This window comes from Daphnia pulex, chromosome 5 (assembly GCF_021134715.1).
Source record: "Daphnia pulex isolate KAP4 chromosome 5, ASM2113471v1".
NCBI lineage: Eukaryota > Metazoa > Arthropoda > Branchiopoda > Diplostraca > Daphniidae > Daphnia > Daphnia pulex.
This window is the reverse complement of record NC_060021.1, coordinates 8,122,616-8,148,384: the sequence shown is the minus strand read 5'-3', so window position 1 is coordinate 8,148,384 and position 25,769 is coordinate 8,122,616. Positions and strand designations below refer to the sequence as shown.

At 41.5% G+C, this 25,769-nt stretch overlaps 3 protein-coding genes across 5 annotated transcripts; 2 read left to right on the top strand and 1 right to left on the bottom strand.

Annotated features, from left to right (window-relative positions):
* Positions 1-7,075: 7,075 nt before the first annotated feature.
* On the top strand, positions 7,076-12,804 carry LOC124194170 (cholecystokinin receptor type A-like). Its single transcript, XM_046588232.1, has 5 exons — positions 7,076-7,178; positions 8,424-8,500; positions 8,718-8,841; positions 9,531-9,680; positions 11,792-12,804. Exons 3-5 carry the CDS (start codon positions 8,793-8,795, stop codon positions 12,325-12,327), a joined length of 735 nt encoding a protein of 244 aa, XP_046444188.1. The 5' UTR covers positions 7,076-7,178; positions 8,424-8,500; positions 8,718-8,792; the 3' UTR covers positions 12,328-12,804.
* A 1,009-nt stretch (positions 12,805-13,813) lies between these two features.
* Positions 13,814-20,083, bottom strand: LOC124194167 (spondin-1-like). Of its 2 annotated transcripts, XM_046588227.1 has the most exons (12): positions 19,876-20,083; positions 18,641-18,893; positions 17,735-17,879; positions 17,385-17,591; positions 17,059-17,313; positions 16,746-16,971; positions 16,500-16,671; positions 15,993-16,423; positions 15,740-15,916; positions 14,931-15,136; positions 14,550-14,588; positions 13,814-14,454 (listed from the first exon to the last, which is right to left on the bottom strand). In XM_046588227.1, exons 1-12 carry the CDS (start codon positions 20,081-20,083, stop codon positions 14,398-14,400), a joined length of 2,376 nt encoding a protein of 791 aa, XP_046444183.1. In that variant the 3' UTR covers positions 13,814-14,397. The 2 variants fall into 2 exon arrangements, with proteins under 2 accessions (XP_046444183.1, XP_046444184.1); XM_046588228.1 differs by lacking the exons at positions 18,641-18,893; positions 19,876-20,083 and adding an exon at positions 17,965-18,121.
* LOC124194169 lies at positions 16,296-23,250 on the top strand. Of its 2 annotated transcripts, XM_046588229.1 has the most exons (11): positions 16,296-16,437; positions 20,924-21,158; positions 21,283-21,397; positions 21,517-21,684; positions 21,748-21,822; positions 21,885-21,954; positions 22,031-22,186; positions 22,262-22,356; positions 22,424-22,534; positions 22,621-22,784; positions 22,860-23,250. In XM_046588229.1, exons 2-11 carry the CDS (start codon positions 21,072-21,074, stop codon positions 23,139-23,141), a joined length of 1,323 nt encoding a protein of 440 aa, XP_046444185.1. In that variant the 5' UTR covers positions 16,296-16,437; positions 20,924-21,071; the 3' UTR covers positions 23,142-23,250. The 2 variants fall into 2 exon arrangements, with proteins under 2 accessions (XP_046444185.1, XP_046444186.1); XM_046588230.1 differs by lacking the exon at positions 16,296-16,437 and adding an exon at positions 20,188-20,320 and having other exon boundaries at positions 20,924-21,397.
* The last annotated feature ends 2,519 nt before the right edge of the window (positions 23,251-25,769 follow it).

The window sequence follows — 25,769 nt, the reverse complement described above, 5'->3', positions numbered from 1 at the left end:
CGAATGAAAGAAAAAAAGTGATCAAAAGACGAAAATGGTCTAGCAAGAAGAAAATTAACTGGCAACAAGGTGACAATGAGTTTACCAGGCAAGATGTCAACAGCGGGAAAAAAATTAAATCACTCTGAATCAAAATAGAACATCAATCAAATCAATTGTTACTAAAAAATCTTCGCAACTTAAAATGAATCTATGAAAAAGGTCTACCAAGAAGAAAACTAACAAGGCAACAATGAGATGGACTGGCAAAAATGTCAACAGGGGAGAAAAATATAAAAAAAAATAGCGAAGCAAGCACGGAAATTTGTTAAATTTTAAAATTTACGACAGCTGTGAAGTGAAAACGACATTTGTAAAAAATGAATTTCATGGTTAAAACCAAGAGGGATATGTTAATGAAATAATAAATACGAGAATCGGCCAACTAACTTATAATTAACAATATGGCAATGTGTGAATTTTACTCATGTTGATTTGAGCTAGGCAAAGTATATAAAAGGTCACGGTGATTATTACAGTAATAGGCTCCCTATGACGTAGAAACAAGGCCGCTTTGATTGTTATAAAAAGTAGTCCTTTTTGGGGGTTTCATCTGCCTGTTCCCCGTCTGCCGTCAATAGCAAAAATAAATTTAACTGGCAATAGGAGAATGACAAGGAGACGATAAGATTAACAGGCAAGATGTAAAATGGGTGGGGAAATAATTCTATCACTCTGATTCAAAATGAAAAAAAAAAATTCAGCAACTCAAAAATTGCATCATCAAACAACCTGTAAAAAAACTAACTGCTACTAACTATGCTGATACAAGCGGAAGCGGAACGGATGGCCGCGAGAGGAGTGCTCGAGATCCTCGCGGCTTAAGAGTGGAGCCCGCTCCAAAAATTGCAACATCGACCACTCCATAAATAAAAACAAATAACTGCCACTAACTTTGGTAAGGTAAGGTTAGGTTAGGTTAGGTTAGGTTAGGTTAGGTTAGGTTAGGTTAGGTTAGGTTATGTTAGGTTAGGTTATGTTAGGTTATGTTAGGTTATGTTAGGTTAGGTTAGGTTAGGTTAGGTTAGGTTAGGTTAGGTTAGGTTAGGTTAGGTTAGGTTAGGTTAGGTTAGGTTAGGTTAGGTTAGATTAGGTTACCAAGTAGCTCCCGAACAACAATCACCAGCAAATTTAGGATCATCACGGCGAAGCCGTGAAATTCACATTCGGTATCATCACGGCGAAGCCGTGAAATTCTTATTCGGGATCATCACGGCGGAGCCGTGAAATTCAAAATCGCGATCAGCACGGCTTAGCCATGAAAATCACATTCGGGATCAGCACGGCGAAGCCGTGAAAATAAGTAAAAGGTTAGGTTAGGATAAGTTATGGGTTTTTTTCGAAGTAATCTCGAACGACTCGAAAAGCAAAAGTCAAACGCTTACGAAAAACACGAATCCACGTTTTCTTGGAAAATCATAAACGCACCAAATTCTTATGTTTCCGTTATGTTAGCTTTTAACTGGCACAAGATTACTATTCTATAATCGGTTACTAACCTATTCAATAAGTAATCTCATAGAGAATGAGATGAAGCCCAAGTCTTAAAAATATTTCAATCACTCTGAATACAAAATACCAAATACTAAAAACACGAATCCACGTGTTTCCGTTCTGTTAGCTTACACCTGGCACAAGTTACTAGTTAAATAGATATGCTTGAAACGCAAGAACTTTGTTCTTCGTCAGCAGGCACTTAGATTGTCAAAGAAACCATGCTGCTTGGAACCCCTTATATTTTCATCCGGGAATGACAAAATGCAAGTTCACTAGTGTAATAGAGTCCCCCCCCCCCCACTTTCTTCCGTCCCATCATCCGTGCTGGGTGTTGTAGGCGTGTCCCAGAAGCGAAAGTTTGATCCAACCTTGTCAAAAAGAAACTTCAAACGAGATGGGACAACTCTGAAATAATGCCGCCTATACACACACACATTTACGGATCTTTATTATCTTTTATAATTTAACTTGTGTGCTGCTGGGATCAGCGCAAACTTGGAGATGGTCTGTGCAATGTAATATTCATGTCGCCACACACAGCATCAGTGCTAGTGAGTAGGGAATCAAGAGATAATATTATAAATAGGTCCAGTGCGGAGAAGCCCAGATGATGTAATGTTAATCATCCGGCCACAAAGCACATAGGATTAACAGTGTAGATATATTATAAGCACGGCCGCATTAATATTACACACGATCAACCCTATGGACCTCTTCAACCTAACCAATAGTTTATCTCATAATAATTTCCGTTTGAGGAGATACCGCATGAGTCGGTCTTGGCGGATTGAATTGGCGGATCGCGTCCGGCATACAATATCCAGGCGGAGCCATTTAATCTGCAGCAATAATGATATAGGACCCATCATGATGGGCTTCAACGGCATAGATATTATTGCAGCGCTGCTGGAGCGTCGATCTTCTGTTTTCTTTGGCTGCTGCGAGGACAATGCTGAGTGACTGTGGGAACGCCGTGGCAAAGGAAAACAGGAGCGGCTTTGATTGCCTGGTTTACTAATATAGCATCAAAGGTCTGAGCGTGCTGCTGGCCGATCGCGTTGTCCGGCGTTCCAGCGCCGCGGGTAATTTCCCACCAGACGTGTCGACGAGCTTCCTTCCTTTGCTGCACTCTCTCTCCAGCACAGCAGCACACTCACTTCTTCACCTCATTTCGTAACTAGATCGATAGAGAGAGATCTATCCACTTTCTGGCCTTGTGCTCTATATCCTCTTCTTGTTTCTCCTTTTCCTGTGTCTTATATAGTGTAGGGGTTCCAAGCTGACCACTCTTGTGAGGTTCGTTGGTGAACTCGGAGACCTCCTATTTCCATTAGTATAGAGGCCCCCCCCCCCCCTTGTCGTTTGTGGTGGAAGTAATGTTACGGGCGAACAATATTGACATGCTGGCCATACCGAGCTATATACCATATACCAAATGTAATTTTCTGACGTAATAGACCTACAAAACGCGCGATGTGGTCTTACGAAATATATGTCAGTTGGAATAACAGACAGCGCAAAACTCTTGTATACAGCCTGCGTCGTAATATACAAGACAGGATTTCTTTCTAATAAATTGATAGCATTGCAGCAGCCGTTTTCTATATATGAAAGACGTGTAGAATCCACTATAGCAATGAGAGAAACTCGATGATTCTTATATTCACTAGCATGTGGTAATAAACCTTTCAAATGAGAAAGTATATTTATACACGCTTACCCGGAAACTCTTTTTCTTTGTACGTAAGTTTCTTCAAAAACTTGCATGCTCTACTACATGTTTTTAATGCGATCCTGGCCGTTGGATGCTGGTTCTAAGAAAAAAAACAGACGAAGTATACACGTATATACTTTTGTGTGGGACTCTATTTCACTCTCTGTACAAGTATAATCTATCGAGCACATTCGACATTGATCACGATGAGATTTACCACCATTACGCAATCTGTCGAGGAATAATAATGCGTACAGCTTCAGTCGATAGGCTTCTGTGTAAAGTTGTTAGTCGCCGGTGCTGTGCAGTCCGCCAAGGAATGACGTCAATCGTCACGTCGGCATGATAAGGAGCTCAACAAAAGGCGATGGATAATATCGACTCCTTCACTCGACTCTCTCGTCCATTGTTGGTCATCTCCCCCCTTTATTCGATATATATTTCACTCATCCGCTGGCTTTGTCCATCCATCGCAGCAGACGGCTGCTGTCGGCTCTCTGTTCTTATTCGGCGCTTCTAATCTTTCTAGCACATCGCCCACCTTTTGTTTTTTGAAAGAATGGCGACGCTACTCGCCTCTGCAGGTATATTGACTGTTGGACGTGTGCAAATGTTGATCCTTAAAAGGAACGCCTACACAGGACTGCATGCTGGGGCCTTCAAAGACTTTTGCAATCAGACTCCTATATTATTAAACGAAAACTCATCACACACAATATTAGAGTCTTCATCACGAAGATATCTTTCAATGGGGGCGGAGCGACATCGCTCTCTCAATTTCCGCTGGGTGAACGAAAATCGTTGATAGCAGCCAGGGATATTGTTGTGTAATCAAACGGATAGAAAAGTTTACACAGAAAGAAAGTAACAGAAAAAAAGGGGAGAATAGGTCGAGAATAGAAATAATACAAGGAACTTCACAGTTATATTATTGAAGTTGACGGATGAATCTAACACGCCTAACACGCTCTGTAACAAGCACCCACGCTGTAAAAGATACATCAATCTCGACACGAAGAAAAAAGGAAAAATCAATACGCAGAAAACAAAAGTTTCGATACAAGACTTTGCTAGCTGACACTATATTATATAAACAAGTGTAAAAAACTTAAAAACATGAGTGTTATAGTGCTAGATACTTTTTCGCTGCAAATCCGTCTATAGACGCAATTCTGCAGTGCGCACTTCTCGGGATTTGTTGATATTTGACTATAGTAGGTACTATACTCCGATCCGCGTTTACTTTACACTTGTAAATAAAATTACCACTTTTGATAGTCTTCAGCACGTTTTTCAAATTACTTTGTCTTCAAAAGAATTACGCGAGAATAAACTAATATCTAAATAATTGTCCATTCAGTTCTGAATAACCGGGATTACTACTAGACCAAACGAACTTAAACGCGCTAAATATTCTTGCGCACACATCATCAAATTAAAGTTCTTTTGCTCTCCGCGCTTGATTTAATCACACTTCCGTCGACTCAATTGACTTTTGGTAATTGCAGCGGCCTTTTTTTTTGGTTTCCTTGCCAAGAAGCGCCAAGAAGTTCCACCAAGGGTTCTTATATACTCGGCGCCATCAGCGTCTTGCAAACCCCACACAGATTGCATTAGACAATTTTCTGTTATTGCAGATATTATTCCAAGAAGGCCGAATGTATATACACATGCGTTCTTGAAACGGGGAATCATCTAGCGCTAGAAATATAATAAGAAAAATAGTTAATTGGTGTCTCCTCATTCCCCCAAGTCCTATATATACGGAGCCTCAGCTTGACTCTCTAATGGCCTGCGCCGCATACATGTAGTTGATCATGGCTACCCACTTCTAACTCTTTGTGAAGAAAAGAGGAAACTTTGTACAAGCCAGCTTTCTTCTAAAAAGAGCTAGACTGTCATGACAAACTTTATCAAATGCGACTAAAGGCTGAGGAGCGGCCAATATGCTGTGTCAAAGCCGGATGAACCATATGCAGGATATAAGAAATCGTATATCTAAAAGCCTATATAATAAAGGAAACTCTCGCGAATTCTTGTTCCCGCCTTTATTTTATACATATCCATGGCAACTGGGTAAACGAGGAGGACTAACTTTTATGTCGCCTATGAAGTTTGGCACAATCGCGCACCGTTACGATCTCATTGTAAGAGCAACGGATCTAAAGAAGAATAAAAAAAGGAGAATAAATCGCATGAACAAAGATGAAACGGAGAACATATCTTTCGATATAAAACTTAATCAAACGTCTCTTAAATTCGCTGCCAATTCAATAATTTTTGCAAGCTCTAGCGTCTAGACTTTTTGGGTGGATGGAAGCGGAACGAATTTTTCGTACGACCAAACGGGATTTTCAATTTTGTGATACGCTTGTCTATGAAAAAAGAATAGGACCCCTCTCCCCCAGGACGACTTCTACACTCAATTATCTCTGGCAAAATTGAACAGGCTGCCAATCCGGTGAATATATAGTCTAGACAAAAGCCCCGAATGTTTGCTTTTGATAATAAAAGTGATGAATCGATCAATTACCTATGAAGTAAAAGATGAACTAAGAGCGATGGATCTGCTTGAATAATAACCGCTTCACAAGATTAGTCGTGTGACGTAACAATGCACTTTATAACGCAACCCCAGCAAAGAGAAGAATATATATTTCTTCACCCCTCTATACACTTCCGTCATCACGTTGTGTTTGTTATCTTCATCTTCTTATAGAAAAAAACAAACAAACAAAAAAAAAACGATAAGAAAATAGCGTCTAGCATACTACTCTATATAGCCGAGATTTGTTTTGGAGGTTTTTTCTTTATCGCGGGTACGATGTAATCCATTAGCGCTGGATAGTCCTTCTGGGATATATACAACAAGAAAGGGCTGACTATAGTTGTTATCCGGTCAACCATCCGCCCATGTCCATACCACCACCAGCAGCAGCAGCACTCGCCGTATATATATACCCAGACGCAATAACCCTAAAGTCGAGGGCGACGTATTTTTTATCCAATAAATTGAACCACCCACTTGAAAACGTTTCCCTACTCTCAACCGCGGTGTGTGTATATCTGTGTGATGTTTCCTACATTGCCTTAGATGGTGGGGGGATAGAAAACGGAAAATAACCGATCGTCGACTCACTTGACCTATCCGCGGGAAAACCACTCGATGGAAACAAACAGCGCTATTATTGGGGCGGTCACGAGAGCCACGACGGAGCTCATTACTTATTCAACGTATTCCACCTTATTCGATCCAATAAGACACATACGGATGCATATCACAGAAGATTTGATTTCGTTTTCAATGGCGATCGTCGGTTTCTGCGAGAACTATATATACACGTACACAATATTCGAATCTACGCGCCTTATACGGTACATGCTACGACGTAACGTAATCTCGGTTGGAACACTCATGGGAGTGGTCGACAGACCGTCGTATATATATATAGAGGAAGAAAAGTTGGAGTAGTACATATATATCCGCGATGGACATAGTAAGCGCAACGCCCTTTTCAAGTTGGGATGCCCAGCACTCGGGCGAATAAGCGGTGATGATCCGACGGATTGCTTCCCCCCCGGTAGCCGCGATCTTTTTTCTTCTTCTTCTGGAGAGTTTTATTGTGGCGGATCTAACGATGGACGCTATTTGATACTAAAATAAGCCAGATCCTTTCAGTGAGTATGTCAAGCGCGGGCTAGAAAACCACTTTTATCGTTTTTGCGGTTGGGATTTGTTGTAATGATTTTGAATTTTGATTTCTTAAAGACCGCTAGGGCGCCAGTAGAATAATAAGTGTCGTCTGCTGTTGTTTCGTTTATTAGTTATTACAAAGTGAGACCGGTGAGAGAGAGGAAGTTTAAGCAGTTTAAGATAAAGATAGGAAGCAAAATGGAAGGAATGATGACATTCGAAATTCAGCTGAAGGTAAAATTCAATTTGCAGTGATTCAAAGTATTGCTTAAGTTTTTATTGATGCTTAAAGTCGATTTGGAAAGTAATTGTGTTGTGATGTGTGAAGACATCTTGGGTAACACCTAACACAACATTTCTATTTGCACTTTGCTTTTGTTAAAGTTGAAAGCCACATTTTCTAATTTGAAAATCATTTCTTAATCGAAGTTGTGAAACAAACATAAGGTGTCCAATCATTTTGTTCATAGAAAAATCACAAGTATGTGGAAAACATGGTAATAATTTTCCTGCAAGTATGCTGTAGTACTAATCATTGTAGTTAAAGTATGTCAAGTCAACAGTTTTACTTTTCAAATGTATCATTATTTTTCATTTTCAACATTCAAGTTTTTTGGAGGAACAACATTGGCATGATTTGACGACAACCAAACTATGTTTCACAATTCAGATTACGAAATGATTTAAAAATTACAGAATGTTTATACTTTAATTTCTAAAGTGCAATTAGACAGTTTTCTGACCAAGACCTCACCACATCAAGATCAAGACCTCTTATGTAGTTTCTCACAATAATTTACGAGTGTATAATATCTATCTCGTTCTCATCAAAAGAAAGGCGCTGTATATGTAGGATGGTATCTGGCCTTCAATAATCCGTTTATCCCAGTCAGTAAACGTTCTAGCACTGTCCTAAATAGAGAAAACCAGGGTGGATGGCTTCGAGGGGACTGTTAGATATATACTATTTCTGGCCCATTATACACATAATGCATCGCGAGAGAATGATGCAAAACTCTTATTCCCCCCGCAGCTCTCTCTCTCTCGGCTTGCTTCTAACCATTTTCAAAAGGCTCTCTCCCTCGAGCATCTCTGCTGATGCTGACTTGGGTCGGGAGAGAAGCTATTATCTCTCAGACTCCCAACACCAGACTGTATCATCTTTGTCTTCCACTCACGCGTCTATTAAGTCAACATCGAGACTGCTGCCGCATCAGAATATAGAACGCGTGTGTAGACATAGTGTAGAGGCATCCTATTATTATACAAATCATGCAACCTACATTCTACATTAATTAACGTAAGCTGCGCCCACCCTTAGTCGATGTCAGCATCGCCTGTCAGGAGATGTCGACAGGCCTATATCTCTATCTCTCTATGCCGTGTATAGATTATGTTATCTAATGCCGCCCCCCGATGGTATTATTATTTCATTGATTTATTGTTGACTTATTGATTTTGTTCCATTTCTCGTCGCAGCTGTTTCCGTCAGCGTGTCCGGATGGACGTTGGTGGCCATCTCCGTGGAGCGCTTCTACGCCATTTGTCATCCGCTGGTAAGTAAAGCCTTTGAGAGATATTGTGCCGGCCCACGTATACACTACAATGCCCGATCTTTTGAAAGAAGTGCCAGCGAAAATGCTTTTACGGAGAAAAGCACCGCTGACTACGTGCACTTGCCTTTCTCCGTTGTTTTCCAATGTCCTCTAACGAAACATAATACAATTAAGTCTTTTTTTTTTCTTTCTTTCTTCTTTGAAAAAAATAAAACAGACGTCTAGGAAATGGCAAACAAGAAGTCACGCCAGATACATCATCCTAGCCGTCTGGCTTGGTTCGCTGGCCATTATGTCGCCCGTAGCAGTTCTGTCGCAGTTGAAGCCCGTCGGTAACGATGGTAGGTTTTTTCTTTTTTACTTCATGCTATATTTACACACAGCACGTACTGAGTGACACGGCACGCTCCCGCCTTTCCTTTTATACTCTGCCCCGTTCCATTCAAAACTTGTCAAATCTTACCCGCCACCAAAAAAAAGTAAAGTATGCGGGTATTAAAGATTGGGAAATTGACAGGGACGCCAACCTATTGAATCAGTCAGCTGATGATTGATGAAAAATAGCTTTAGGCATTCTCTTGCAGTGGTGTCTATACGTTACCTTGGCATTTCCAAGAAGTCGGCGACCAATCATCTTTCTATTTCTAGCACTTTTTAACAATTGCACGTCGAGAGACGGAAATATACATTTGAAAGTTAAGTGGTGAGATGCACGGCACTTGCTTCTATTGATGCATCTCATTTTCGTCTGCCTTTTTCCCTACAAAAAGGATTTTAAAAGCTCCTTTTTAAACATATTAAGAACATTGCTCAACTTTCCCATAGAACGTTTCTCCTATATAAAGGCTTAGGAAAATCATCGCTCCCACGCGTCATCCTCTTGTATTTTACCCACGGAGTTGGCGGATAGATTTGGAATTTGAATGGGAGAATAACTGCAATATATGAGCAGTCAAAATTAAAAACACTGTAAAATTCCAATAAATGAATAATCTATATCGTTCTTCTTTGTGTGTGATTCAATCTATAGGACGCCGGAAATGTCGCGAAGTCTGGCCTGATGATACCTTGGAGAAAAGCTTCACCGTCTTTCTTGACGTCATCCTGCTCATCATCCCGCTCTTTCTCATGGTCGCCATGTACGGAATGATTGTCAATCACTTGTGGAAAGTGGATCAAGGTAAATGATGTGTGCGCTGTGCACATCTAGATTTTTTTTATGTGTCCGCCGACCCAACTGCCAAGACTATTTGGCGATAGGCAATTTCGCGGAAAGCGCCAATTTCCCGGCCGCGGTTGGTTAGTCTCGTTTTATTGTTGGCAACTTGGCGCTGGAATGTTTCGTTTGGGTGGGCTCTGCGAAAACTGCATTTAACACGGCTACGAAACAAAAAAGGCGAAGCTCAATGACTCGGGCAAAGCCGAGCATAAAATGTGCCGAAAACGAGCGTCTCTGTCATTATCAAGCTCATCCGGTCGGTCGAGCTGGGCGACGGAATATCCGAGTCTCAATTGCGGTGCGGGTCTCTTTTGTTGTTACTCCGGTTACGACTTGCGCGCCGATTCTTTAAGCGCATCTGCCAGAAATGTAAGCGGAACTCTTTTTTCTTTATTAGCAAAAGCCAAAAGGTTGGAGCTTTGGGGATGTCGCTTAATTGCGCAAGTGGCACATATAACAGATGCGCACCGAATTCAAAATAAAACGTTATGGTCACGCTCCCCCCTAGCAGTACATTGTAAAAAGATTCAAACGGCGACGGTGCTCTATAGAAAAGACTATAGAAAGACAATGGTATTTCAAAAGAAATAACGAAAATGGTCTTCTTGTTTTACAGCACAGGCGTGATGGATAGTTTGAATTATTTCTCTTGCGCAAAAAAAAAAGTCTTTCGGCACCGATTAAGCAACTCACTTTTACGTAATATTCAAATGAATGCAAAGTCAACATGCAACTTATTAATCAAATTCACCTCCAAGCATTCACCGGAGCGTGAAATCAATTCACGAGATGCAAATGCAATGGGAATTTGAAACAGCTGTAATAGAATACGCGAACAGAAGAAATAATTAAAATCGACCGTCAGATAGAGAGATAGATAAACTCCCGAGTCTTTTGTTTCGTCCGCATCAAATATCTATGCGTGAATAATCTCATTCGGAGAAAGTCAAGCGAATCCGGGGGCGTTTCTCTATAGCTGTAAAGCTCTTTTCTAGTCTAGAAATCGTAATGCACGGAACGAACCGGGAATTATTTGAGCTTTCATAACGCCAATTCCGACAAAAGAATCTTATTTCAGATCTCTTTGTCCGGTTTTATATTTACCCACTTGTGCTGCTGCTGCTGCGGGAGTGTTTATTTCCGTGGATGATGAATTACAGCGCATCAGCTTTTATATCTCGACTGTAGCAACTCTCCTAGACCACCTATACTGCTCGTTTCGGTTTCCTTTATAGATTACAGAAGCGGTCTTTCATCTCTCTGCTCACTCAACAAACTATTGACATGGATTCGACCGCATTTATTATTATTTGTGTTATTTTGTTTGCGAGTGGTTATAACGTGGTCTTATATCCGATACTACTCTACTGATTCAGCCCTCAACAACAAAATTTTTATTCTCCTTTATGGTTGTCCAGCAGAGTGTACACTATCTGCTCCAGAAACATCAAACAGACCTCAATTTCTAGAAATGTAGTTGCTGCGCTACGTTTGCTTCGTTCCACGACTGTGCAGCCACACAAATCGAATAAACATACGTCGTTTATTACGTTTCAAGTGGGGGCTGGAGAAAGTCGGGGCACGTCTAATGTCAATAACTTTACAACGCAAGCGATGGGCGAGAGATATGTTTATGGATTCAGCACCAACGCCAACTAGTCGGTAGGGAATTGCGCTTAATTACTTTCAAAAGTCACTTCACCGCCGCGGTCCGCACAAAGGGCTAAACTAATGTTTTACGTCATCGTAGTGTATCATTTCGGAACTTTGTTTTGTCCCGTTTCCAACGGGCGACTGTTGGTTCGTTTGACGACACAGCATTTCGTGTGTCTGGTTTGTTCTGCTGGCAAAGCCCCGTGGGCTCTGTCTCCGCTGTCCTACTTGACTTGCAAGAAGAATCGACGCCTTCCAGCCAAGTACACAGCCCTCCCTTAGTACACATAGAGCTAGCTTGTGAGATAGAGTCTATCCTCTATCGTAGTTCGACCGGATGCTCCTGCTGATGATTCCATCAAGCTCGAGGTGGTATTAATATGACTCGCTCCTATGTAATGGTTATCTGGTGTGTGCAGGAGGCGGCGGGGAGGAAAGCGATGCAGCCATGAGTGTGACGGCCCGAAACACTTCGGCCAACCGGAATTCAATCGGCCAGACGGAGAGACTCACGAGCAGCGCCCTGACGGTCAATGTTAATGGAAACGGAGCGTCGACATCACGCGCCGGCATTTATCGCGGCAACAAAAGGTCCACAGTGTCCGGCAGCACGGCAGGTCTGCCCGCCACGCCCAGCCTACGTCGCTGCAACCCGGAGCACTGCCTGAAAACCAAGCGGCGCGTCCTGAAAATGCTAATCGTCGTCGTCCTCGAGTTCTTCATCTGCTGGACGCCGCTCTACGTCGTCAACACCATGTCTTTCTTCGCTCCAAGAGCCCTGTACGAGGGACTCGGCTACACCGGCATCTCTCTCATGCAGCTCCTGGCTCAGGCCAGCTGTTGCTGCAATCCCATCACCTACTGCTTCATGAGTTCGTCCTTTCGCCGGGCTTTTGTCAAAGCCTTCGGATGTTCCAAAACGGAGAATTTTTCGCGATCCGTCGGGACCGTCTGATATCCCCCCCAGGGCGCGTTTGCGGTCGAAATTTCAAACCCCCAGTTCCGAGAGTTCCCCCACCGTTTATCCTGTCAAATTCAAATTATTTTTTTGGAATAGCAATTTTTATTTAAAGAATTGTATAACAGAGTTTTTCAAACATGCATAGCCTGGATTTTTCATTATATTCGATTTACTTAAAAAATCCAGCGGTTTAATCAATTTATAATGACAAAATCTAATCTATCACAGTCTTGTTGTGTTTCTACTACTTGGCACCCGGGTGAATCTTATTATAATGAAATATGCATCTAAAATTGAAGTGGAAATACACAGACATCTTATCGCTCTATCAGTCTATAGCTCAAAGTTTATTCCTTCTCTTCTCTTCTTCATCTGCTTCTAATTGACATTGAATTTATTATTGTTGTATCACTGGTATGTTTCTTCGTCTGTATCCCATATCGCAAAATCAAATAAAACAAGTATATTCGATCCATAAAATATTTTAATCAACTTTTGTAACACACATGTCGATGGGAATAGACTGAATTACTATTGGCTGACGGCAACAAGCAATGAAAATCAATTGATTCGAAATTACGCAATGAATTGCTTTGTTGTTTACGGTTATTGTAATCCTCTTTCATGTCTCTGCTCAAAAGGACGAAATAGTTTGGACACAAAAAGACCGCACGTGTGGCTAAAACTTAATAATTCAAGACTAAATAAAGATAGTACCGATAAAATACTAACCAGAAAAATAGTAAACAGAAAGATAAAAAAAAGCAGAGTGTACCGTATATGTATTACAAAAAGAATGTGCATCAAAGCGTAAAATATAGCAGTGGTCCACGACTATAAACAGCTCGTGATAGACATCTCCAGTGCCCTTCTGCCTTTATTATTATTTTATTTTCCCCGGTGCATAGTTTGGCTGTCTCCAAGGTAGAAGATAGCCATCAAAGCCGGGTGAATCAAACACGAGCGCGGCAGCAATAGTAGAGGTCTCTTCTCGGTAAAACGGTTTATCTGATGTTCACTTTTAGACCCTCAGTCGGGCCGGGGGGAATTGGTTTATCAACTAGGATAATCGCAAACTGAAAATCATCAAACAGTTTTGTCTTTGTCAAGGGACGTCGCGTGAACTGAAGCAGCTCGTTTATTTTTTTCAACTGGGTACAGCGATAATTTTAGACGACAAGGCGGAGCGAGCGCGTTATTCAGCCAGTATCGTCGACAAAGATTGTAGCCGCCAAAGTGGCCGCCGCTTTCATCAAATATTTGTTTCTATGCAATTTAAACTGACTCGCTTGGATGATAATCGGCTGACTGCGTGATCTGCGCCAAATGTCGTACTACAGATGTCACCAGTTCTAGGAACACTGTCGGAAACATTTTCTCGTCACTCAGTCTGCCGCTCAACGCCCACTTAAAAAACAAGGCGTAAAATTTTAGAATAACAAAAATCGAATGGAAGGAAACAACAACTTGCATCCACTCATTCATCGCATATTGATTTATTGGTGAGGAATTGATTCGCGTATACAAACGAAATCGTCGGAGAAAGAGAAAGAAATGATTAAAAAATACATGCGTGATCGATTAAACATCAAAACGTCTTATAAATGTAATTGTATATTATTAAGGGTCCTCTTTGCGTCTTCTATGTAATAGTATAGCTTATTCAGCACGCATTGTTAATTATTAGATAAGCAGTCTTAAAACATACAAGCTATTTGAAAATTCTAGATGTATGTGCAGTGCCACACAGACCGCACACATATTATTTCGGACAATAAAGCAAGATGGAATCTTTATGAAATCTTATTAGTTACATAGGTATTGAGATAAACATTGGCTGCTGTATTGTTATAATTTTCCTGGTTGTTTCAAAAATCTTTCGTTATTTCTCACTACACCACGAGATGGATCCAAGTTTAAACGTATAAAAAGCAAGGGAACAGAGTAAAGAAAGTTTTTTTTTGTCAATTAGCCGAATTTTGTAAAATATTATTCACGATGCTCCTATAGCGGTCGATCACGACTTCTTCTAACTGGAAGGGTTTGTTCCTTTAGTCATCGATTTTACTTGTTTCTTTTATTATCGCAGGGTCGGCGGTAGCACTGGCGTCTTTTCGTAGTCTAGAAAAGAAATGGAATGCATGTTAACTGAGTTCTTCGGTAATAAAAAAGAAGGATTTAATCGTCTATGACATTAATTTCAATTATATTTTTACCTTTTTCGGGCATGGTTTGCCGCCATTTTGGGCCGGAAGCTGAAAAGAAAATAGTAACAAGTATTACGAATAGATGTCGCTGTTGTTCAGCAACAACAGCCAGCCAGACGAATTCGAAAAACGGAAACTTGAAAGGCTGATAATTAGTCAATTTCTTCTTCATTTGTTTAAAGTTCAACATAATTTCAAGCTTTTTCAAGTAAGAATTAACCCTTATCTATTTAATTTAAGCTATTTGTCATCTTTTGAAACTGCTGTTTCATATTGAAATTGAATTGTCGTCAGCATGACTTCTCTCATTAACTGCTTGAATGCTGTAGTCTCCCATACCTCCCAGAGTCCCAGTCTCTATACTTTATTATCTAAACATTTTTTTGTTACCTTAATCATCCTTTGCCTTTCCTTCCATCCTTTTCCGCAGGTGGTACTGCATGATGACCATGGTGTCCACTCTGTGATCATGCAATCAATGGGAGAAGCCTGTGGATGATTTTGATGATGGTTGATGCCGGTATTTGTTTTGTCCATTCCATTAAAACTACTGTAATCATCATCAAATTGGTCTGCCAGGGGATCCTCTGCACCAGCTAAGAAACATAAAAACATTTGGTAATTTAATTTCACGTGGTTGCAAACACAGAGGCTCTAACTACATCCAGTCGTAAAATGGAAACACATTTTGTTTTCGTTTCTACTATTGTTCTACCCGTACAGTAGGATGCTCTCTAAAACAACATTAAATAACAATTCTATGCAAGAATTTTTAAGTTAATTGTGAGCTAGAGCAAACAAGTCGTGCCAGCATACGTAAATACGACGAATAAAACACACTACTTGTCAACATTCGTGTCTTGCTGGGCTGTGCAGCAAGTCGTGTATATTACGAAACGTTAATTCCGTGCTCCTCAAAGTCTACCGTAACGAATATGAGCGTGCCATTTGACGGGAAAGAATGGATGAATTTTAGCCTACAGTTGAGATCGTTGAGACAACGATCGGAGAGAGTCTGTGGCAGTGTGTAGCGCAATACGGCAGATATAACTGGACGGATCCAAGAGAGGCGGGAATATGATGCACGTATTTCTGCATGGCATATCATTGAGCACATGCTTACAGAGTTCTTTTGATGTGTGAGCTGAAGTATTTCGATTCTAATTGCATTATTATTTCGCCCGATCGAGTCAACTTACCGCGTCCTAATATTTCGCACGTATTGACACAGTCCTCGCGCTTTTCAAAGTTGTTCCGGTTCCCGCGGCAGCCGCCGTAGTTAAAAGAAATGCACATTCCCTTGTGAGCATCGAAATACCAACGAGGAAAGCTGGAACTACGGCACGGCCCAACGTCCACTTCTTCCATGCAGATAGCTGTTATAGACAAATTTTATTAACAATCTCGTTTGTTTTTTCATTAGGTATTTGAATTTAATTCATCGAATCAAACCTTTGGCATCTGCCATGCTGAAAGAGCAGTCGGGTTTATCGGCCATGCAGACAGTCTTCTCCATGGTATCCATGTTGCAGTGAGCAGGTAAAGAGGTAGCAGCAACTCCATTGTTTCCTATTACCAGCGGAATCCTGCTTCTCACTTGCATACCTTTTCCACAGGTAGCGCTGCAAGGTGACCAGTCACTCCAGGGACTGACAAGACAATCGGGATCGTCCGATTCGTCAAAACCGGAGTCTTCGCACTCGAACTTCATGCCCATACACATCTCCTGTTCTGAGGTTTCCAAGTGACACTTCTTACGTCCCATACGGTCGTAGTATCTCCTTGTCCTAGTGCGGAAGCCTTTTCCGCAAGTTACGGAGCAAGAGGACCATTGGGACCATTCCGACACGGCGCAAATGTCGTCTTTGACCATGGATCCATCCCTATTGATTAAGAAGTAAGTCAAATTTATTTGCTTCGTTTCATTCCAGTCTGTAGTCTTCCGTTCCGAGTATTTACCCACAAAGTTCTACGGCGCTGGCGCACATTTCTTTCTCTTCGAGTTGACGGTCACACCTGGTCATTTCGGCTTTCATTTGATTGATGTAGAAGCGCTGGCGCATGCGAAGGCCCTTACCGCATGTGACGGAGCAGGGACTGAATTGGCCCCATTCAGTCACGGCACACTCGGCTACGAACCCATTTTTATTCTTTTAGCATCGCAAAGTCAAATAGTTTCAGTTAGCTTGATTGTACTCTACTCACGTCTGAGGGCGTCGCCAGAGTTGTCCGGATGACTAACGGCATCTTCAGTAATCGTAGAAGTGTCAGTACAGGCTTTCTCGTAGACTCGCTGACGGGTAATGACTACTCGAGCCAACGGTTTCATATCAGATCCTGCCGGGTCGTAGAACGGAGAACGTGGATCCGCTGGGTAGGAAGATGTGATCCGTGTGATCTTCTCACGCGGATTAGTCATCGAGTTGGTAGACTGTGCGAAACAAAAAAAAGCGTAAACGTATCGAACTATCTGTCATCACTTTTTTTTTTGGAATGCAATTGCGTTATCGATCCTTACGGTGTATGTGATGCCACTGTCGGTCCCGGCGTCCCACGGATAAAGGTTCAGCGTCTTGTTCTCTACCCAAGTGCAATTGCGTGAACATAATTCCAAAGCTGAAACACCCACAATCCAATCCGGCGACGGACCCAGCATGGAAACGAGTGACATGAGATGGTGCTTTCGATCGACCCGGAAGACCGCATAGGTTTTTCCGTTGACGTTGGGATACCAAAGCCCGCGGGATTTGATGATCGTTCGAATGTGATCGCTCTATAAATATTCCATGAGAAATGTCAACCGTACATTACTTGTGACAAACAATATCGAATCAAATAAATTACTTCGGATTTCAATTCAGATTCCAGGGCTTGGGTCGATCCCCATTCGGCCACTTGCCGGAGTCCGTCGGAGGCGATGCCGCCATACTCCCAGACGCGGTAGTCGGCGCTGTGCGAGGCTCCGATAATGTCGCTAAAGTGTGTCAGCCACTCGTTAGCTGGGAAATCGCGCGGGTGCGTCTGACGGGACCAAAACCCTTCGAACATGACCTGTCACGAACCAACCAAGTGCCAGGCCGCCATAACAGTAAATCACTAGTCGATAGTATTGCATTCATGTGGGGGCGGAAAGAAGAAGAAGAAGAAGGGAGGGAAACTATATGGGATATGGGATTTCTATTATTGGGAAGTACCTCGTATTTGGCCTCATCGCAAGCGCAGCAGGGCTCGTTGATCTCGGGCTGCTCGTCCTCGTTCTCTTGTGGATCGGCACACAATTCTTTGGTCAGGCCGTTGTCATCGGCGAACCACAGCTCTCGATTCTCCAATACCACGGCGCTGCGGAAAGAAAAATAAAATAGAAGGGAAAAATCGTTGACGTTCAGCCTAATCCTCTCGATTCACTTGTGTTAGAGGCTCTTACTCTGGGTGCGAGCAATTGAATGGAATCTGTCCCGTTACTGCCAATAAACTCAGCAAACCTGTCAGAATAGCCCACTGAAACTGAACGGTTGACGTCGACATCCTAGTCGTCCAAACCTTTTCGACTACTAAAGCCAAATAGGGAAAAAAAAGAGGCACTCTTCGCCGCTACTTTTCTTGTTTGGGTTTAAAAGAAAATCTAAACATCTGCGATGGTAATTGGAACCCAGACTCCACCCCTTTCCCGAATAATGCACAACAGACAGCATTCATTTAACTCTGAAGTGAAGAGTTGAAAGTTTACAGTATACTGTACATTCTCGAATATTTTACATTATTGATGTAAAACCCTCGGCTTCTCGCTTCTGTTTATTTAAAAATGAAAGAAGCCTGAAAAGGTTCATTTCTTTTTAAATAGAAGCCAAGAATTTTTTTTTGCCCTGAAAATTGTCCTCCTTCTATTTTGTCGGAAGGTGTTTGCAAATCAAATTTGTTGCTTTCAAATTGCTCAATCAATTTAACGATATAACGCAATTTTCTTCGTCACTGGTCTGATCGCAACTTTTTGGGACTTCGTTTTATGACCAGCCGAAATTTGCCTTTTCACATGTTCTTTATAAACATGAGCACGCGTGATTCAATTTCACAAATGAGTTAATAACTGCTAAACGTTTTACCTGAATTTGATGCAACCAGTGCCGGGCCCAGGGGCGGTCCAAAGGACCTGGATCTCAGTTTTAGGTACCGACGATGTTTGCGTAATTCCATTTGAACAGACGTCACTAAATCGGCTGAGTGAGTCGCTAAATAGCCGGAAGCTTCCAGCTGTGTCAGGCGACGTCGGAATGGCAGGATTGGACGGGGTGGCCGTTAAAAGGAAGCCGATAAATTTCTGCAGAACATTTTGCGATCGCCAACCTTGCAAAGTTACTGGAACGAAAAAGAAAATGAAGAACGTCACACAGGTTTCACAGTAAACGCCCACCAGATTAGAGCTAAGACGTTCGCAGTTGCTGGAATCACGTAAAGTTCATCATAACCACAGTCAGCTGGAATTAAAAACCCATCAGCTTTAAAAAGAAGAAAAAAAAAAAAAAAGAAAAATTTGCCATCGATTCTTGCGTCACACGGCGCCAGCCATATCTTCGGCTCCTCGACCCCCTCTCCACTTTCGGCTCTGAGCGAAGTTCTCCGAAGCTTCAGTGTTTTACGAAACTCGACAAGTTCTCTCCTATCAGCATATAATAAGCAGTACTGAACCTCAATTCTTTTTTTTTCTTTTTTTTGCTGCGGATATAATTGCAACGGGTCCGAGCAATTTCTCAAGAAATACCAAATGAACTTATTTGATTTAAATTTTGAAGAATTTGATCAAAAGACTGGAATGGAATAATTTGATGGTGACGCAACAACCCAAATAAAGTTAAGAGAATGATCCACGGTGTGCACCGATGGGGTTTCTCTTTTTCTCGATTCCGGTCGATCGCCGCCACCAGTATTACTACTTACTTACTACCTAGCTGTGGATCTTTGCCCGTGACACATGAGAGAAACCCGATCGACTGCGCAACTCTCCGTTGTTGAGATCGGATTCCAAATGTCCACTGCTGTTTACTCGACGAAGTGAGAAAGCAGAAAAGACTGTACGGGCTTTGAGCTAATTCTCTCCCCACCCAATTAGCGTTCCTCGTGCCGGGCCGAAATGATCAATATGATCGAACCAAACCTTTGATTTCTCTTATTGATGGCTACGAGATTCTGCTACAGCAGTGTTATCAAGTGCGAGGAGTTCGACCGATGGATTCATCCAGGACAATCCATCCTTATGAACGCTCGACTGCGGTTCATTAAGGATCCATTGAAAAGAAGAAATCAAGTGAATTAACGCGGGGTGTTTTTATTTTTTCGGTACCTGTGTAAACTTCCCCTGGGAAGTATTTGTCGGGATTGCCGCTGATTTTAAGTCGATATCCATTATCACCGGGTGTCTTGCTGGAATCGACGCCTTCCGGTTGTCGGATGCAAGTTGCTCCTCTCCTCTGTCCGGAAGATAAATTCGCCGTCGCCGTTGCAATTAAAAATAGGAACGAAACAACGTCGCAAATGAGTTGCACTCTCATTCTCGTCGAATCGAGTTGAGTAATGCCAACGGAGCGGTGCGGCTAAGCGCTGTAGTAAGAAGAAGCCCCTTCGATGGCGTTATTTCACGAAAACTTTATTCAGTGTACTATGCGGGAACTAGCGTGCAGACGGTCCACTCGTTCACGAAAGAAATGCCTCACTGAGCACTCCCTTTTTCCTGCTCCGTCGCCACGCAGGCCGGCGCGCATCGCCCATTTCTTCTTCTGCTCTTTTTGGTGCGTCACTCACGTTATGACTTCCATTGTTTCAACTTTTTGATTCGATTTAGCTCCAGCGAGCTTCCTTTTCACTTGGGTGTCGCTGCTGATTTCGTTTCAATCGTTTAAAACATCCACACCGGATGAATGTCAACTTCATTTTCGCTGCCCTGGTTTACATTGAATGACCGGATGTTCGTCACGATTTATCTGGATGTTTGTTTTTCTTTTCCTATTTCTTAATTGAAAATAATGTGTTTGATGAAACCACGCCCTTGTGCCATAAATCTAATTTAATCAGCCTTTCATTTTTAAACGATCACAACCCGGGTAATCCGGGTATTCACTTACCCGAATACTAATTCTGCGCTTTCATTTCTATTTTGTCTGGAAAAAAAAGAAACCTGTTGTGATTCCGCTCCAACTTACCAGAATCTTCTTAAGTAATCAAAAACACTCTTAGTTGATCCCACCAATAACATGGATAGCCTTAGTAACGAGCGTTTTTATGATCTTGCTGGGTCGTTGTGAACATTGACCAGCGATTATTGACAGTTTGGTAGACAGTTGGACTTTCTTATCAGTACAGTTTTTCTCTTCCGCATCTTATTATCACCCTAGGTGCAGGCACCTTTATTGAAGAGATACACGACAAGGTTCATCAGTTTCTCGTCGAGCCTCGTCCCGGTTGCTGTTTGGTGTTGGAGGAAACACTTGAATATTCGGGATAAAAAGATTCAGTGGCGAACGTTGTGAAAGAGAAGCCGTCATGGCCCAAGTCGAGGATCATGTTGCACGCAATCTCAGCCAGTTGCCCGACTTCGGAGTTGAGCTATCTTCCATGGAATTTACTAGCGTAAGAGCTTTTTCTCAGACTCTCAAGTGTTTACTTGAAAGCTGGAAAACAAAAATTTAAATGTGACTTTTTATTTATCTGTCCTTTTTTTTAAAAAAATTTGTCTTTCTTGTGGTGAAACAAGTGGCTGGACTGGATGGTGAAAATTCGAGACCCTCGAGATTGCTGGAAGTCGCAGCCGACGTATCTTATCTCGGAGCTGACCTATTTGACCATCGGACTGCTCACTTTCATCCACTGTGAGCTTTATTTGACTCTTGTGAATTTTTGACTCGTTATTTTACTTGAATTTTACCAAGGCTTGTTACTTTGACTTTTCCTGATTTTTTAAATTTCTTTTGTTGAAATTTCCTTTTAGCTAGGCGAGTGGGTGGTCGTTTTAAGTATTTATGGCTGGCAACTATTTTTCACGGACTGACCGTAGAATGCGTCGCTTATTGGCTTCCGGATATCGACAACTTTTGGCACTCTCAGACGACCATCGTTCTGCTAGGCAGGCGACTGCCGATTCACATTATGATGCTTTGTAATCACCCATATGCATTGATCGACCTTTGATTATTTGTTATCACTATGTTATTGATTGCAGATCCCGCGTTTATCTACAACGCTTCGGTGGCCATATCGCGCCTCCGACTACCTAACTGGGCTGAACCATTTGCAGGTTATTCGTTTACAAACTTACAAACGTTTTAACTTGTTAGTTGAAACTTTTTTATTTGATAGTTGGAATTTGCGTGGTCTTAATCGACATCCCTTATGACATTACGGCAGTGAAATTCCTTCATTGGACATGGTGTGAAACCAAAAAAGAATATTTTTAATTTTTTGAAATACCAAAGCGTTTTGACCTTTATAAATCATTGACGTAGGCACGACACGGATCCGAATATTTTTGACCGACATTACTGGGTGCCTTGGAATTCATTTTACTTTCACGCCACTTTCGCGGCTTCTTTTACCTTTTGGTTTCATTGCTGGAGGCGTTTGATCATTGGAAAGTCCGCTGACAAATGGGTGGCTGGAGAGTATGTCGTTTCTCTGTTACTCTTTTCGTAATAATTCCACTAATCACGGTATTTATTAATGAATTAAACATTCAGTGCCAAACGCGAGATGCTGTGCGCCGTATTAACCGGTCTTTGCGGAATGCCCGGTGGCGTCCTTCAATTCATCCCGTTCTATCACCCTCTCCATGGCAAGTCTCAAAGCTGCTAGATTTTGAATGTAAACAACATTATATTAAATTCATTTCTTTTGGTTAGATATTCTTGGTGTTCACACGGAAAACTGTGTCGCCCTCTTGGCATTGACGTTTTTCCTGATTGCGTGGTCGGCAGATCGTAACCCCGCTCCTGATGCTAGAAAAAGTCCAGGTAAGTGCGCACGACATGGAAGGTTTCCCTCTAGAGAATCGCACTAAATGTGAAAATGCAATTTTTGCCTACGTGTTACACCTTAGGTTTGAAAGGCTTCAACGAATGCGTCTTGAGTTTGATTCTTCACTACAGCTGCTATTTAAGCACCGTACTCTTATTTAAACCCGAAGACGAAGTATCCATTGGCGTTCACGAAAAGACTGGCCCATGCAATGAAACTTCTCCCATTCAAACAGCTTTCGGAATGGTAGGATAAGCTTGAAAACTTTCAGATTTTAAAAAAAGCAACGCTCGTTTATCCTGCCCCGTGTTTATTGAACAGACTTTGAAAAAACGCAAATTTCTCTGCACTTCCGACTATGACGAGGGTTACTTCGATTTTCACTGCCTGCCTGGCGGTAAGTCTCCTTCCGATGGCATGGAGTTCTACACTGCTTGCGGCACGCCCTTTCCTAACCACGCCGAATACATAGTCGTCATCGCTGGCATTTGCTGGATCGCTTCCCTCATTTTTCTTAATCTCCACTTTCGTTCGGGCTCGGAAGCAGTCTACGGTAATTCGAATCCAACCGGATTAGCCGAGAAAAAGAAGAAGAAGAAGTAGGAGAAATTCAGAATGCTAACACTGCCATTCCTTTATTTTACGGTGTACTATGAATGGATGATACGTGAGGAGAATCTTTCATGGAAGTAATATACAATTTAAGGTTCAATTGTTGGATTTCTGTTCTCTCCCTGGGCTTATTCAATTTGACTATTTTGACGCATTATGGTCAAGGTAAAGTTGATTTTTGATGCTAATTCCAAAACTTTGTAAGCCAAGTATAGGTAGATATTACGGAATCAAGCCATTGCCACCAACGTTCTGCTCTATCCGTGTCTTCGTAACGTACGCTCTGCCAGCTTCACTGCTTCTTTTGCTGCTACACACAACTTGTCTTTCTTCACTGGCGAGTTCTTCAGTTCAGTGTTCGCTTCCGTCCGCTGCAGTCACTTGCCACGGGATTATGCCCAGGTAACCGACAATTGACTTACTTTCGTAGATAATTCTACTAATATCTACTTGCTTTAAACTCTGTCTGTACAAAAATTCGAAAACCAGGCCCTTCTTGCGCGCAAACAAAGTGTTACTTAGACGTTTTTTTTCTAACGCTAGATGGCTTTTGGTAAAAAGGCGAAATAGAACTAAATATTCGTGATCTACGTCGAATTTGGGGTCGATTTCTTGTATAAGTTTTTTTGTGTGTTGTTTAAACACCTTATTTACAACAAATTTTATGGAGATTACGAGTATTTGGTTTATTTTACGTCCAGTGATACCAGTCGTCCGTGGATATTAATGGGCTGGCGCTGGCTGTCACTAGGTGGCTTAATATTTCGGTGTGTTTAGGGATTTAACTATTCAGCCCTAGTGTGTGTAGAGGGAAGTAGGGGGGGGTCATCAAATTGTCGAGATCAGCAGACGACATTCTTTAGGACATTTCTTTTTCTTCGAGACGCTGTCCGAGAAGGTTACCTTAACCATTGGATCATGGCGGCTTTCTTTCCTGACGTTTTTCGTCAATGGTAATTCCTGTTTTATTCTTTAAGGTTATTGAATTTAAATTGTGTTTGTTCCGTCTTGTTAATTTACGGGTTACATGTTAAAGACTTCTGTTTCTTATTTGAGTTTTTATTGTTCTAAATTAACAGCCTGGTGAAGTCTGAGCTTCTTCATTGCATTACGTGCACGTGATCGCTGCCTTGTCATGAAGAGGGTCTCTACTAAAATGCAAGACAATTGAGATGAAAAAAGGAAATTTGAAAAGGTAATTGAAATATTTGTAAGCTAAATTGAGAAGGCAATCTAAGAATCTAGTAGCATTATTAGCATTTTGTACTTAATGTCGAAGACAAGTGACATCTTATTTCGGGTTTCCATGTAAGACAGCTTTTGTGAAAAGTTTTTGTTGGTATATAATGAATCCCAGCAGATAGGGTTAGAATTTTGCTTAAATTTAAATCTACACGTGTGTTACATTTTCTTGTTCTTAGCTTTTCTTTCATCGTTTCACATCGTCTTTTTCTAACGGGATACTGTCCGAGAAGGTTTAGCTTGGCCATTGCAGGCAATTTTCTCTCTTGACATTATTAGTCTTAAAAGTGGTAATAATTACTGCCTTTATTCCTTGGGGTTATTAAATTTAAATATTTTGTGTGGTGAACTTATGGCGATCATGGCTTTTAACTTGTACTTGCATGGCTATTGCCTAATGGTTTAATTTCTATGGTCATGAAGTCTGCTGTACATTTTCCCAAAAATGTCGTCTCTTGGTTCATGTTGCACGTTTTGTCACATTCAAAAGTACTTACGAATAGTAATAGAAATAATGTTGATTAACTCTGAAATCTGAAGACTTTGTTTCTAAATAAGAATTCTGTGACTTTGTTTCCCAAGTTAATCGAGTTTTTATTTTTCTAGCAACAGCCTGGTGATGTTCAAGCTTTTCATTGCGTTACGTGTACGTGATCGATGCCGTTTAATGAAGGTTCTCTAAGAGGGTCTTCACCCTCATAGACTTGTTGCAGCGAGCTGGTGAAGGATGTGGTGAGCTGTTGCATGACAACCGTGTGCTGGTGTGGGGAAGTGCTGCATGCTGTCTGTGGTATTGATGTTATTTTCATTGCCTTAACTATTAAGTTTTTGAATAATTCATTAAACTTGCAATTTTTGTAAATATTTCATTGGAATTTTTTTCTCACATTTCAAAATGTTGTTCTGTTCATTGGTGTTCTTTTGCTCTATAGGTTTCCATCGTCAGATGTATAAGCTAAATATGTTGTTGCTCTGTGTGCAGTTCATGTTAAGGTTGCCATCTCTTATCTTTTGAAGAAGAATTTGAGAAAATGGCAAAATCTAATTAGCTTCATTGCTGTCATGTAGGTGGTTTTCTTGCAGTATGGTGGAAGGAAGTCCAAGTTGAGTTGAGCTGCAGCTTTGGAAGCAGTCTACAATGCTCGTGTTATTCCGAAATGTAACATCAATGAAGACATCTTAAAATGGTAATTTGATTGTGATAATGGGTTGTAACAGGGGAAATTTCGTAAGTCTGATTTAAATATCATAGCGGGTTTAGAGTTTTTCTGAAAAGATACTTGCTTGCTCAACTAGATTTTGCTGAATTGTAATTTTTTTTATTTAACTAGAACATTATATTCCTTTTTCCAAAACTTCTGATGAAACAATTTCTTG